Raw genomic sequence first — 13,558 nt, 5'->3', positions numbered from 1 at the left:
ACATGAGATGAAGATACATTAACTCACCAGATATCAAAGGATGTCTAAGAGAGATCATTAACACTTTATGACCACAGCATGATTGAGCAGAGCCTGTGCAATCCTACAAAATTACCTCTTGCTTTGCCCAAAGTTGAGAGTCAAATTCCCCACGAGTAAAATATTGCTTCATTAAAAAAGGGCTTGTCAAGACAGGGAATGCACTTGAATACAAAATGAATTAATTAACAAATATTTTACATCTTTTTTTTGCAGGTAACCTGGGGTGGTCACAGCAGTCAGCTATAGTAAAAGGCAGCCACCATCTGACAGAAGAAACTTGAAAAACATCCCCTTTTTCTCAACTACTGTGAAGAAGTTTCACTCTCTTTGAAGGGCTATATGTCACTCCAGATTTGCTGACCTTTTTCTTATGAATGTCAGTCCAAAAGGCTTTAGGAAAGACAGAGCTCCAAAATGTCTTCTGAATCAAAGTCTCTTTTTCAAACCACAATTTTTAAAGTTGATATTATTTGAGTAAGAGATAAAAGATCCTTTCCTTCCAATGGTAAAGGCAAATAAACCATTTCTGTTCTGACTAAAGCTGTTGAAACTGACTGTACACTTTGTGACAACACAGAAGCCAAACAGTAACAGATGTCAACAGAAAAAACCACAGCTAAGTCAGGTATCAGACAGATATTTCCCCATGTGTATTTTTGAACTGACCAAACTGGGTAGAAAACCTTTGATCATGGTGAATCCCACACTCCCTTCACAATACAAATTCTTACCTTTGCAGTTTTAATGTAGTGGCTCAAAACCTCAGCTCGTATTTTTAAAGTCTGTGCATGCAGAATCTCTCTAACAACCCAGAAGCTTACCTAAAATGTAGAAAAAAAAGGCTTTTAAAAATACAGAGTTTCAACACTATACTTTTAAAGTTTTATTTATTTTTATGGAAGTATGGTCTATGGAAACTGACTTGAGTTCAGTGTAAGCCTGAGGGTGAGATCACACACAAAGCTAATGGCAAAACACTCAAACTTCCAGCAGTGCTCTCCCAGGAAAATAAAATCATGAAGAAATGTTATGAAAAGCCTACAAAATGAAGGAATATAAACACTAACATTGAATCATACCCACTGGTTTGCTTTCCCACAACATCAGTGCTGCATTACTCAACTCTTACATGAATTGAAGACCTCCAACTACAGTTCACTGACATTTCCAACACCTCAGACAAAAATTAACCTTGAACAAAATTAGAATGCAAGGTAGGAAGCTCTGCCATAACCCAGCTTCTAGTTTATACTCTTATTTCTGGCTATGCCAATTACCTGCTGATGTACAGCACAGTATCATACTCTTGGTTAAGCTCTCCAGGACTGATTCACTGCTGTGTAAAATCCCTGCTAAATTCAGTATAAACAATGGTTGCTGCATTTCATACTTACATGAATGTCCCATAAAGGCTGTACTCTAAAAGTGTTTGCTAATATGTCTAAACTCCACTGTTTACTCTGCTCCCTGCCACTCTCTGCCCTCACAAAGAATGATAAAAATTAAAATCTTTTGTAACTGTAATAAAGCAGTAGTAAAGAATTAGCAAATGGTAACAAATACTGCAGCTTTTATTCATGTATTTGCTATGAGTTAAGAAAAAATTAATTATCATCAAGATACAGCATGACTGGTATTTACAAAACTACTGAAAACAGTGTATGAACAAATTTACTGTAAGTTTACTCTTATACATGAAAACTTTTCAACATGTCATGATGCTTTGATTTTTAAGTGATGCTGAACTACTTCTTGTAAACAGGTTCCTGGCCAAAATCTCAATTGGAAAAATGAAATGTCCTGTTCCACTTTGTTCAGTATGACAGTTCCTAACAAAGAAGAGTCCTTGAAGATCCACACCTCCAAAGTGATTACATTTGCAGTGAAGCTATAGGGAACTAATGAAAACTGGGATGTTAAATCCCAACAGCTCTTTGGAACTGAGAAATGGAAGAATGACAAGAAAACCCACAAAAAATCCCCACAAACATCTTGCATAAGAATCACTTTCCTTTGGTCTGTTTGTCTAAGATTGTATTAGCCAGGAAAGAATTAACCATGGAGCTCAGGTTTCTATTTCCTTTCATTTTTCTTCATTTTCTTTCCTCTTTTTCTTTTTTGCAAAGCAAAATATCTGTTCACAAACAAAAAGTGGTTCCAATTAATTAAAAAAAACTCAATATGCTGCCATGCTCAAAAATAGCAAAGTTTTGAAACCACTGTTTAAAGTCAAAAGGAGAAAATATGGAAAATCGTCTCCTTTTATGATGATACATCATCAAATTGTAATAATCTGAAAGTCATAGTGACAGTATCTGCATTTAAATGAGAGAGATTGCCATTCCCTTTGTCTGGTTAGAGAATAATTTTCCTTTAAGGACAGGGTTCCAAGTGCTGAGACAATCTCAGGGGTAGTGAGATTAAAAAAGAATAGAAATTCTTGCACCTTCTTCATTGTTTAGAAAACAAAAATACATGTTGGATTGTTGCCAGGTCTTCTCCAGTATTTTCTTTAATTAAATATTCTGAAGGTGTCCTTTCTGAGTCCTGCCAGGAGCAGGGATTTGCACTCACTGATCCTTATGGGCCCCTTGCAACTCGAGATATTCTATGACCCTATCAAATACAGAAGTACTGAATACTTCTGAATAAAATATTTGGCAGTACTTCAAAATTTTGTCTTAAAAAGCTTGACCTCAGTTTGGTGCTCTGCTGTAGTTACACAGCTTGAGAAAAAGAACTTTTTTTCTCTGATTGATCAATGAGTTTTTAAGGAGATGCTTTCCCACTGAAGATCAAGGGAATTTAAATTTTTAACACAGATTTCTGTATCATAGAGAATCAGGTAAGGACAACACACACAGTACTACACCATAAGATCCCAAATCTCTTTGATTTGAAGTTCAGAGAGTGTTGATGTAATAGGAGAATGCCTGTGATGGGCCAGACTGACACACTTGCTCAGAACACAGAGCAACACTCCAGCATTTTCAGCAGGACAAAAATCCCCCGATTTCCTCTGTCTGTCCTGACTTCTGTGGAAGTTCCCTGGCATCATAGAGACACAAACACTCTTGTTTGCCCAAGGAAGTTTGGTTTCTGTCCCAGTCCCAGCCAGACCTCAGCTAAACACTTCCAAGCTCTTGCAGGAAAAGAAAAAAACCCAAACAAACCAGAACAAATTTCCTTCGAAGCTTTGAGCCCTCCAGTCCCTCCAGTGACAGAGCAGGCAGGAGATACAGAACCAAACACACTTCATCACTTCCACTTCAACCACTTCCAGTCCTCTCTGATGTGTTTTTACTGACACAAACACTGGGGTTTGGCTGGTCATGTCTATTAACTGGTATCTTTAGACAGCACCACGACCTAATGCACTTGCACATTTTGAAAAAGCAATAATTTAAATAAATATTTTTGTTTCATTTCTTTGCATAAATAATACATATTTGTTCCATATAGTCCTCTCTTGCTACATTTAAATGTTATTATACCACCAGCAATCAGCAACATGACTGACAGCCTTTGGTACCAGTTCAATGCAGCATTTAAAGCCTTGACATATAATTGTATATTTATATTCTTCCCTATTAAGGTCAACTGAGAATAACAGGCTCAACTTTGAACATATCTGTTCTTGAGTCACATCTAAAGATTTTGAAATTATCCCATGTTTGCCCTATCTGAAATACCAGTTCTGTTATACTGGTGCTTTTAAGATCATAGTCATTTGCTCCCAAAACTATCTTTGCTTTCTGTGCTAATCAAAAAATAGGGAAATTGAAGAATACCCCTTTAATAGTTTCTGGCTTTTCCTTTCAGGTCTCTTCCATGCATACCAACCACTCCACTCCTTAGATTCCCATAATCCCAGTAAAATCCACTGCAATTCAGCAACACTACAATATTCAAGAAAAAAGTTCTTCATACAATGTTTGCATTCAGGTTAAAAAAAGGATGCAAAAAAACGTGAAAAACACCTATAAATACAGTCAGTAAAACATAAAATTTTCCTTTGGCAAGTGATATCTCTTCCTTTAAAATTGTTCCAATGTACTGAATCTAGCTGACAAGTTTCTCTAATATTTTAAGCTCTCTGGCAGCACAGTTCCACTCCCATTTAAACAAAAATCTCAAGAAAGAGGTTTTCAGTTGAGGGACTCTGATAACCAGGAGACCAATTTACACATTCACCTTCAAAAAATGGTTTATTTGAAACAAACTATAAAAGTTTCTTTTCAAAAGGTAAGACAATGATCTAGTAAGTGGACTTGGCAATTGTGCAGTCTGACAGGTTTACCAGTAACAGCAAGTCTACATCTCACTTTCAGAAGAAAGCTGAAAATGAGAGATCAGAGTTTAGGAAAAAATAAAGATTCTTCCCTCCTCAATAAATATAAACTAATGGAAAACTAGCACATTAAATTGCATATTAAAAAAAAATTATATCAGATATGTAGATGTATATGGGGTACCCCTCAACAATGACTTCTCCAAGAACAGGAGAGTCGTGGCATGGAACGATTCAGCTGATTTCTGTTTCCTGAAGTCCATCTGTTTTCACAGGCACATCCAATTATCCCATAACTAATGCTGGAACTGCCTGACTTCACCCTCAGTGGAATGTAATCAACTGCACAGAATCATCTCCGCTTCCAAAAGGCTACCTGCACATCACTTTGCTGTGAAGCAGCTGTTAGTAATTTCATATTCTCTTTATTTAAGAAGTGAGAGCTGTTCATGGTTTTCCTTTGGCAAGCTGAGGGCAAAAGAGAAGAGACAGATGCATAATGCTTAATTTAAGCCCAGTGAAATTTCAAAGGTTAACAAAATTTTGCTGACATGTATTCCTGCCTGACAAGGCCACAATAGTTGATTATTTATTTTAGGACTAAGCATTAGAACACCCCAGGTAAGTGAAGCAGAAACAATATCTGTACTTTTCCCTCTCTACTCCTATACTGAGGGCTTCCTTGAAGCCAGAACAAAGGCTGATATAAACTTTCTGGAAGTCTTTATTCCATGATAAGGTTTACCCTCCTTCCTTCTGACTACTGAGCATATTTTACCAATTCTTTAGTATGTCTGAAGCTGACTTCAGGCAGTTCCTGCAGTTCTTCAGCAGAGCAAACAACAACAACTGAGAAGTGAAGTCCTTGATGACTTACACTGCCTAACATGGTTTTTACCACAGAAACATTCCACAATATTCAGCAAAACTAAACATTTCATTGAAGAGTCAACTTCCATGAATAAGCAAGGCAGCTAATGTTGGAATCATTGAGATTAGTGTCAAAATCATGAATGTTTTTATAGCAGCCTATACAGTCTAACAGGAGCAACTTCAAAAGCTAGATCAGGAAATTTCAACTAAATGCACAACAGCAGCAACAACAACAAAAAAAACAAACAAAAAAAAGCCACACCAAAACAAACAAACAAACAAAAAGCCCACCAAAAACCAAAACACCACAAAAAAATCCCATCCAAACCCCCCGGGATGTCAATAGATGGTACAGTCACAGAAAGTTGGCAGTGTAACATTTTCTCTTCAGTCCAGTGCACAATCAGGCAAGTGTCCAAATCCCAATGCCAGACAAGCATTTGAGTCAGTAGGTTAAGAAATATTTTAAGTGTTATCAGTGAAAAGTAATAGGATTTGATCACATCCTCAATGAGAGCAAGCATGAAAAGTGAGAAAGTTTGAATACACAAGAATTGATAGGAAAAAAACCCTGAAAAGTTGAGAGGTTTGGTCTGAGTTTCATATGATGAACAAAGATCTCTATAAGTCTGAGACTGGGTGCAGAGGTTAATTCTGCAAGACAGCCTGTAAGTTTGAGACATTATTAAACATTTACAAGATGAGAGATGAGAGTAATAGAATTACTTCATCTGAAAGAGAAAATATGGCATTACTTAAAAAGAGCATCACAGTTTTGAGACAGGATTGGGTAACCCCACAGCTGGACTCCTCCAGCTTTAATTGTGGAGAAAGGGAGAATTCTGTTCTTCTTTTAACAGTTGATTTTATACAGAGAAATTGTTGAGTTAAAAAAAATAAATCTCAAATATGCTACCTAAAAATTATGTGAAATAGAGAGTTAAAGAACCAATTTTTTACAGAAAAATTGTTTGGAATTTTAAAAAGTTTGCCTAGAATCACCTTAAAAAGGTACCTATGCTGACAAAAAGCTTCTATTTCTAGGGACAAAAATATCTATGTGAAGCATAAGGCACTCAACTAACACAGAAGGAAATTACATCTAATTACAAGTCCAGAAATCCTGTATGGCAAGCCTTCAACCTGTAATTATGATTCTGTCTTCATACAAAAGACAGCCAGCAGTTCTGGGGAAAATGTGCACTTTTCATCGATTGCTGCTATTTAAAACAGAATATTTCTTCACCACTGGTTTGGTCTTTCTGCATATCCTACAGATAAAGTATTTGCTAAAAGGAGTTCTTTAAGTTGTCAAGTAATCAGCTGTGATCCAAAATAAAAAGTGATGTGCCAGAACACTTAATCCCACAGACTTTCTCAAATGTGTACATGTAATAATGCTGGAAAAAAATAACTCACATGATTGAATCTTCTGGTGAAAGCAACAGCATTTGGTGCAGAACTGTATTTCTCCTTTTTATTCCAGCCACAGCTTGCCAGCTCCTGGGAGAACAAGGATGAAAATTCACTTCTTTAATTTAGTGCATAACACATGTTCAGAGCCAAAGGCATATAGAGACACAAATCTTAGAAGTTTTAAAATAACAGAGCAACAACACATTGAAGTAATACAGTTACACTTGTTCTGATTCCTTCTGAAAATTGAGATTCCACAAGTGTCATTTCTGAATTGTGTTGAGTTAGTGATTACTACAATTCATCTTTTGCTGAATTAGACCTTTCCTAATTTTGTTACCACAGAAGATACTACTTCAAACATGAATCTGAGCTAGAGAGCCAAATGTCCTTTTGTTTTTAATCACTTTCTGAAGATATTTACAGAGATGTTACACCTAGTTAACTCAATCTAAGACACGTTTTTAATTTGGCATGTTGCACTAAAGAAATACCCAAAAAATGTCATCATTTGCAATAACAATAAAAGAAACACTATTTTCAGTTTTCCCTTCCAAAGGAGCCTATTTTGGGGAACTGCATCATCTTGTTATTTACTAGCACTTAATTTCAACAAAGAAGTTTTCATTAAAATCATAAATAACTAAATGTACTAAAATGAGCTCTTCCATTTGTATACAACAGCACATGAATAGATGCAAAGACAGCATTCAGCACACAACCTGTTCCACAGTGCTACCAAGAAAAATAATCAAAATAGACACAGCTTAATTATTCAAGTGGCATAATAGCAAAGTACAGCCCTTCCTTTTTACTTATTCATGCCTTCCTTCCAGATCACCCACTCAGAAGTGCTCTCAGTTTTATTACCATGCTGTAAATTCCTCACTGAAGCCAGATTCACACTACACATCCAGCTACCACATAACTTAGATAAGATGACTCAACATGTAACAAGTAATTGTACCATTTAAGACAGAGTTTAAGAATTTGGTATCTGGCTAGTCTAAGTTCTAATTTTTTTTACTTTTTAAAATCAGAAGCTTCTCAGCATCTTTCTAACCAATGTCCCAAAACTACTAAAGAATCTCATGTCAGTTAAGAGGGACCCTGAATTCTTCTACTTGAAGTTTGTGTGCTGGTATTTCTTAGAGAAGACCCAGAGATTCTTGGCCAGGCACTGGAAAGAATGCAGAATTTCTGGCTTTGTATTTGGGGCTATTCCTTAAAATTTCACCAGAAAGTTGTGCCACCTACATCCACCCTGGAAGATCTGGCATGTTCAGCACAGGAAAGCACATGCCCCTGTCCTTACACCTCCCCTTCAATGAGTATGCATGAGACAACCACACAGCCCTGAATTACTCCTGCTCCAAAGGAGAGCAGGCTACTGGAGAAGGGAGCCATTCAAGAGACTCTTGATTAAATTCTCTATCCCTCAGTATCTTCAGTTTCCACTGGAATCACAGCTCTGCACTTGGAGGAACACAAGGGAACTCATTCACTGCCATTTGATAACCCTTCCTTAACAGCAGGAAAAAATTAGTTGTCACCTCAGGTTCAGGGAAAATATGTGAATTTCTTACAAACTCAGGCCATGTCCCAAAATTGCAATTCTCATCACAGAGTGAAAAACTCAATGATTCTAGGCAGAAGCTCCCCATTGCCCTGGCCCTGTACAGACCCACAGGGTACAGACATCAGTGGCAACAGATTTGAGAATACTGCAAAGCAGAAGATTCTGTTCCTGCCTGGGAAGACACACATCCAAAGCTTCTCCCAGAGGTGTTGAGGCACAGTCACACAGGCATTCAGGACCTGTGCCATCCCTTCTGATTCTTTAACAGCCTAGGGTGACACCCACACCACTGTGCAGGGACAGACACAGGAGAAGCAAAGCTTTGGGAATTCCAAAAGCATTTCCCCCTCCCTTTAAGAAGTGTAGGAAACACTTCCTCATCTCACTTACAAAACCCCTCACCCTTGGGCAGCTAACTTCATTTTCTCTCGCCTTCAGACTAAAAGAGTGATTTCCCTTTGCTGTCAGGTTTCCCAGATGACCACCTGACCTTTCTGCCTTGGGGGACCCCTGCTCAGAGCCCCCTTGCCCCTTGCCAAAACCTGCCTGTGTGACCTCACTGCCCTCAGTACTGCCCCAAGATGTCACCAGCAGAAGAGCAGCCACCAAGGTGTTTGCCCTCCCTGGATTTGGCCTGGAGCAGTCCCATACAGTCCCAACAAGGACACATCTGACTGCACTCATGATGGCAATGAAACACTCACACACCACACTGGAACTGAGAAACCACTCTTCTATACCCTCTATAAACCTTCTATAAAAATACTCAATTCTCTGCTAAATAGCCTGTGCTGCCTATTTCTACTTACTCTATTTCTTGATCTTCCTCTAGGATTCTACTTTTTCCACCAGAATTTTCAAACCTGAAGTATTCCCCAGGATTATTTCCTTAGTCTGCCAGTCAGCTCAGGAACAGGAGCTACATCACTACAACCACTAATTTCTTACTTAATGTGGTACATTTAAACTGATCTGAAAAACTGAAAGACATAGGATCAAGAGCACAAAACCTGAACTTTCTCTGTAACTCATTCTGGTTTTTATTTCCTTTTGAATACATAGAATTTTATTTTCCTTAACAAAATACTGTGGGAACATTTAAATTACAACCTGTACTACACAGCAGAGAGCGAGGTCTTGTTTCTCACAAAAACCTTTATTTAGGTCAAAGGGAAAGTTTCAAAAAGAAAGAAGAAGCAAGGATTAATAGTGGAACTACTCTACACCTTCAGAGTAAGCAGAGACCAAGAATACTCAATAAGTATTTTTTTTTCCACTGCCTAGTCTGGTGAAGCAAAGGGGATGAAGAGGTTAAAGACAATAACCCAGCAGAGATTTTCAATATGAACACATGGGCAAATAATTTTGGATGACAGACTAAAACATGTAAAGCAAGCAATCAGATTTTCCAAGAAGAGCAAGCTGATGTGAAGCTGATGTGTTCTGCAAGGGGTTTGTGGCTGTTATTTAATGTTAAAACAACTAGCAGCAGCACAGCCAAGCAAGTCTCAGACTCCCTTTTTTTAGAGTAAAGCAGAGCTTTGCAGTCACTGCTCTCTAGAAAGCCACAACCACTACAAAAGAGAGAGAACAAAAACCAACATACCACTCACCATTCCCAGGGAAGAGAAGCAAATCTTATGACTGACTGGGGGAACTCTGTAATTTCTTTTTCCCCCCTTAAAATTAAAATGCAAATTGGCTGCTTTCATACAGACAGATGTTTATGTCAGAGAGATGTGCTCTTTATAATCTTTATTTCTTATACTGCAGCCCATTAACTAATAATTAACAAACAACCAGTAATTCCTTCTCCTTTCTCAGAAGAAACTTGCAGGTGTTTTTAATGAAGAAGGAAGGTGGTTTCCAAAACCCAGGAGTGATACAGCCTGCACACAGCTCAGGCAGGGGATCATGTCACTAAAGAGTATCTAACCATGGTAATGGTTCAAGTCCCTGCTTCTGGCTCACCCCAAATGTAAAGGGATCCACCACTTCTCTTAATCCCAGATTCTGTGGGCAACACTGAGCTTCCAGTCTGTTTTTCCACCAAGCATGAAATGGTGAGTTGTAGTGGGTGGAGTGCAGGAACTTGAGCACGTGTGTGAACCCACAATATTGCTAAGCAATTTGAATATAAACAAATAATTCTATTTACTTGCTACAGAGAGAGGCAAAAGGCTGCCAAAGTATGCATGTGTGCTGTGAGCACGTTCATTGATTTTGATGCTAAAAGAAAAACTACTACATATTGCTTTGGAAAGTGGTATTCAGCCTTTTTTTTTTTTTTTTTTGGTTAAAATAACCAAGATGAAATTCTGGTGTTGCTTTTAATTAAAAAAAGACACCTGTAATAATTTAATAAATATTTTAACACAATGAGAAAGGTGCAACACAATAATTTAAAAGATATTAAAAGAATACTGCTCGCACAGCTAAAAATGAAAATTCATCTCCAGCAATTAAAAAAATAAAGCATCTCTGAGTACATCTTTCAGAAACCTTACTAGAGAAAATAAATGAACACACAATAAAAGCTAAAAAATTTCATTCAGATACCATTCTGCAGTTTGGGAACCAAAGGGAGATTCACAACTGTATAACGAAGATTTGCTGCTGAATTACAAATTGCAATAAACATCCTGTTTTTAAATCACAGCACACTGAGGAAAAACATTGCTCATCATCTCCCACCATGCACCCAGATGAGAGCTGTGAAATTCAGTATTCAGAATGAAAAACCCCAAGTCTATCAATGCTTTTCAGTCACTCACTGAACACTCAGTTTAGGAGCCCTTTCATGCAGGTGAAATCAGCTCAATGGTGTTTTGTTTTCTAATTACAAACTCCCCAATGTTTGAGTGTACATGCCAAGGGATGGATAAAGATCTACAAGTTGAATCAAGACATGGATATGGCAGAGGCTGGTAGAAACTTGAAGGAAGCTCAGAAATCTACACCACTTCATTAACCTGCTGTCAAGATGCCTTCAGGCAAACCAAGCCTTCCACATCTGATATTCCCTTCTGCAAACCAAGAGAAAAGCAATTTAATTGTGTTTAGCCTTTTCTGATGTGAGAGCTGATCTCTACAGCCCTTTTCCTCAGGGGATGAACACAGTTTAGAGACACATCAGCTACCAGTCTCTGAGTACAGTGAAGGAGCACTGATGCACAGGTAACACCTGTACTGTCAGAGCCTTCAGCTGCTTGTCTGCAAACACTCCAAAGAGTCACACAGCCACCCTCCCTCATGGACATTTCCCAGTGAAGGCATCACACCAATTTTTCTTATTTATTTTTTCTTATTCTTACAGTGATTTCTTAAAAATAATTACTTTGCAGGTATGTCTGCCTACACTCTCATATTTTTTCTGAATAGCCTTGGAATGCCTTTAACTGGCAGAATATGTTTATCCTGATCTTCATCCTGATAGGATGCCTCTTTTTTAAAAGATCTTCTCCAAAGCTTTAAAGCATTTTTCCCTTTTATTTGACTCTTCTAAATGTTTTTCTCATATGTATGTCTGTGCACTACTTTTGCTAATGTTCAGTACTGCTGTGATGTAGGTTCAAAGTAGATCAAATGGAAAACTCTCTGAAGGATTAAACCAACAAAAAACTCCAAAAACCCAAACCAACAAAAACTAAGAGATGACCCAAAAATCACACACAGATCCACAAGTGCAGGGAAATGCCTTGCTGAAATACTATGAAAGCTGAATCATGACATCTTCAAGTACAGATCAAACAGCAGCCTTCAAAAAAATTCCCAGGTAACACAAATGATGAAATCAATTATCACAGCCAAGAGATTGAGCTGGTTTCTCCACTTGAAGCAAAATATTCCTCAGCAGTCACAAGAGTGACATAACAAACCTGCTGCCAGTTTGTGATGAACCGAAGTGACTGATGATCTGAGAAAGACTTTCACAGCACTGATAAAATGCACAACAAACTGAAAAATAAACCCTCAAAGTGCAAAACAATGCCCACAGGAAAACGCTGATGGTACAGAAATGAGGAAAAACAAATTCATCAATTATTATAGTCACTGTGAAGATGCTGAAATGAGCTCAAGTCAGCTAAAATCGGAAAGGAATATGGCATTACATAAAAACAAATGAGAGAACACAAATCATCAATGTATTATCCCAACAGATCACACACATCTTGAATGCCACTACAACCATTTTCACTTTGCCAAAGGAGAAGTGAAGCAGTTATGGAAACATGGGACAGGATGAAGTATTAAAACACATATCAGTAGCTGAAACCTAAAACATTATAATCAGAATTATCAAATCAGGATGTTTGTCATTCAGAAAGACTAAATCCCATATGCTTTATCTCCAGCACAAGCTGAATTAAATACCAATATCAGTCCCCAAACAGGCTATTAGTTCCAGATATTTTTCTGTTAAAAAAACATCTGCTTCAGAAATGTATGAACTGGGACAAAAATTAAGATTTATAGACATACACTTGGCAATTCCAGAATTTATACTCTGGCATCACTTTTCTTATTTAAACTGAAAAACAAAGCTAAGGAAATACTTACCTCTGGCTGAATTGCTTTAAATACAGGCACATCCATTAGTGTTATTTGACCCTGGAATAAAAATTTCAAAAAAACATAAGTTAAGATCAAAATTAACCTTGCATTCCATGTAGGTGCTGTGCTGCTTAAGAGCTGCATTTGTTCTGTTTCCTTTTCTTATTTGGCTTTCATTTGATATCTAATTTCAGAAGTTTCAGCTTGTACCACAGGGTCATTCTGCAAAACCAAAACCACCCCATGCTCCCAGCTTTACAGGCACAAATAATAAACAAATTATGAGAACTTAATCTCAGGAGCACAGTCCTGCAGTTACATAGGCTAGTAAGAGCTTGAACTCAGAAGCACAACATAAAAGCCTCCCCAAAAAGACAAGGAGCTGACTGCAGTTGCTCAAGGGTAGCTTCTCTCCAAACTCTGAGTGTTAGCCCAGCTACACAGTTCTACTGAAACATCCCTACAACTTTTCAATCAATACTTGAACCATATTTGAGTAACAAAGCAAAGCAATTGTTCAGTTGCTCAGCAACAGTTCAAATTCAACACAGTCATCTCTTTTCCAGCAAGGCAGAGTCAATAAGTGCATTTTCATTCTGGGATGTTTGCTCAGCTTTCAAAAGAGTCAAGTCAAAGACCAGGTTTTGAATTTTGAAATATATTCATAGAGCCTTGTTTTAAGTTTATTAATCTTGCACAGCCTATCCATCTAGGAAAAAAAAAGACCATTTCTTTCAAAGGTAGCCCAGAAATACCAGTGCCATCCATGTAAGGTATCAGAAATTTTCTTTCAATAATGAATC

At 37.6% G+C, this 13,558-nt stretch overlaps 1 protein-coding gene across 4 annotated transcripts in view; it reads right to left on the bottom strand.

Moving 5' to 3' along the window:
- Window positions 1-13,558, bottom strand: part of RALGPS2 (Ral GEF with PH domain and SH3 binding motif 2) — a 115,012-nt gene that overhangs the window by 68,147 nt on the left and 33,307 nt on the right. For all 4 annotated transcript variants that reach the window (XM_009088408.4, XM_050977233.1, XM_018911984.3 and 1 more), the window contains exons 4-6: window positions 12,762-12,812; window positions 6,626-6,709; window positions 774-863 (exon numbers count right to left, since the gene is read on the bottom strand). In XM_009088408.4, the coding sequence (XP_009086656.1) occupies window positions 774-863; window positions 6,626-6,709; window positions 12,762-12,812 (225 nt within the window). The remainder of the gene's footprint in view (window positions 1-773; window positions 864-6,625; window positions 6,710-12,761; window positions 12,813-13,558) is intronic.

The sequence above is a fragment of the Serinus canaria genome, chromosome 8, assembly GCF_022539315.1.
Source record: "Serinus canaria isolate serCan28SL12 chromosome 8, serCan2020, whole genome shotgun sequence".
NCBI lineage: Eukaryota > Metazoa > Chordata > Aves > Passeriformes > Fringillidae > Serinus > Serinus canaria.
This window is presented reverse-complemented; position numbering and strand designations above follow the sequence as displayed.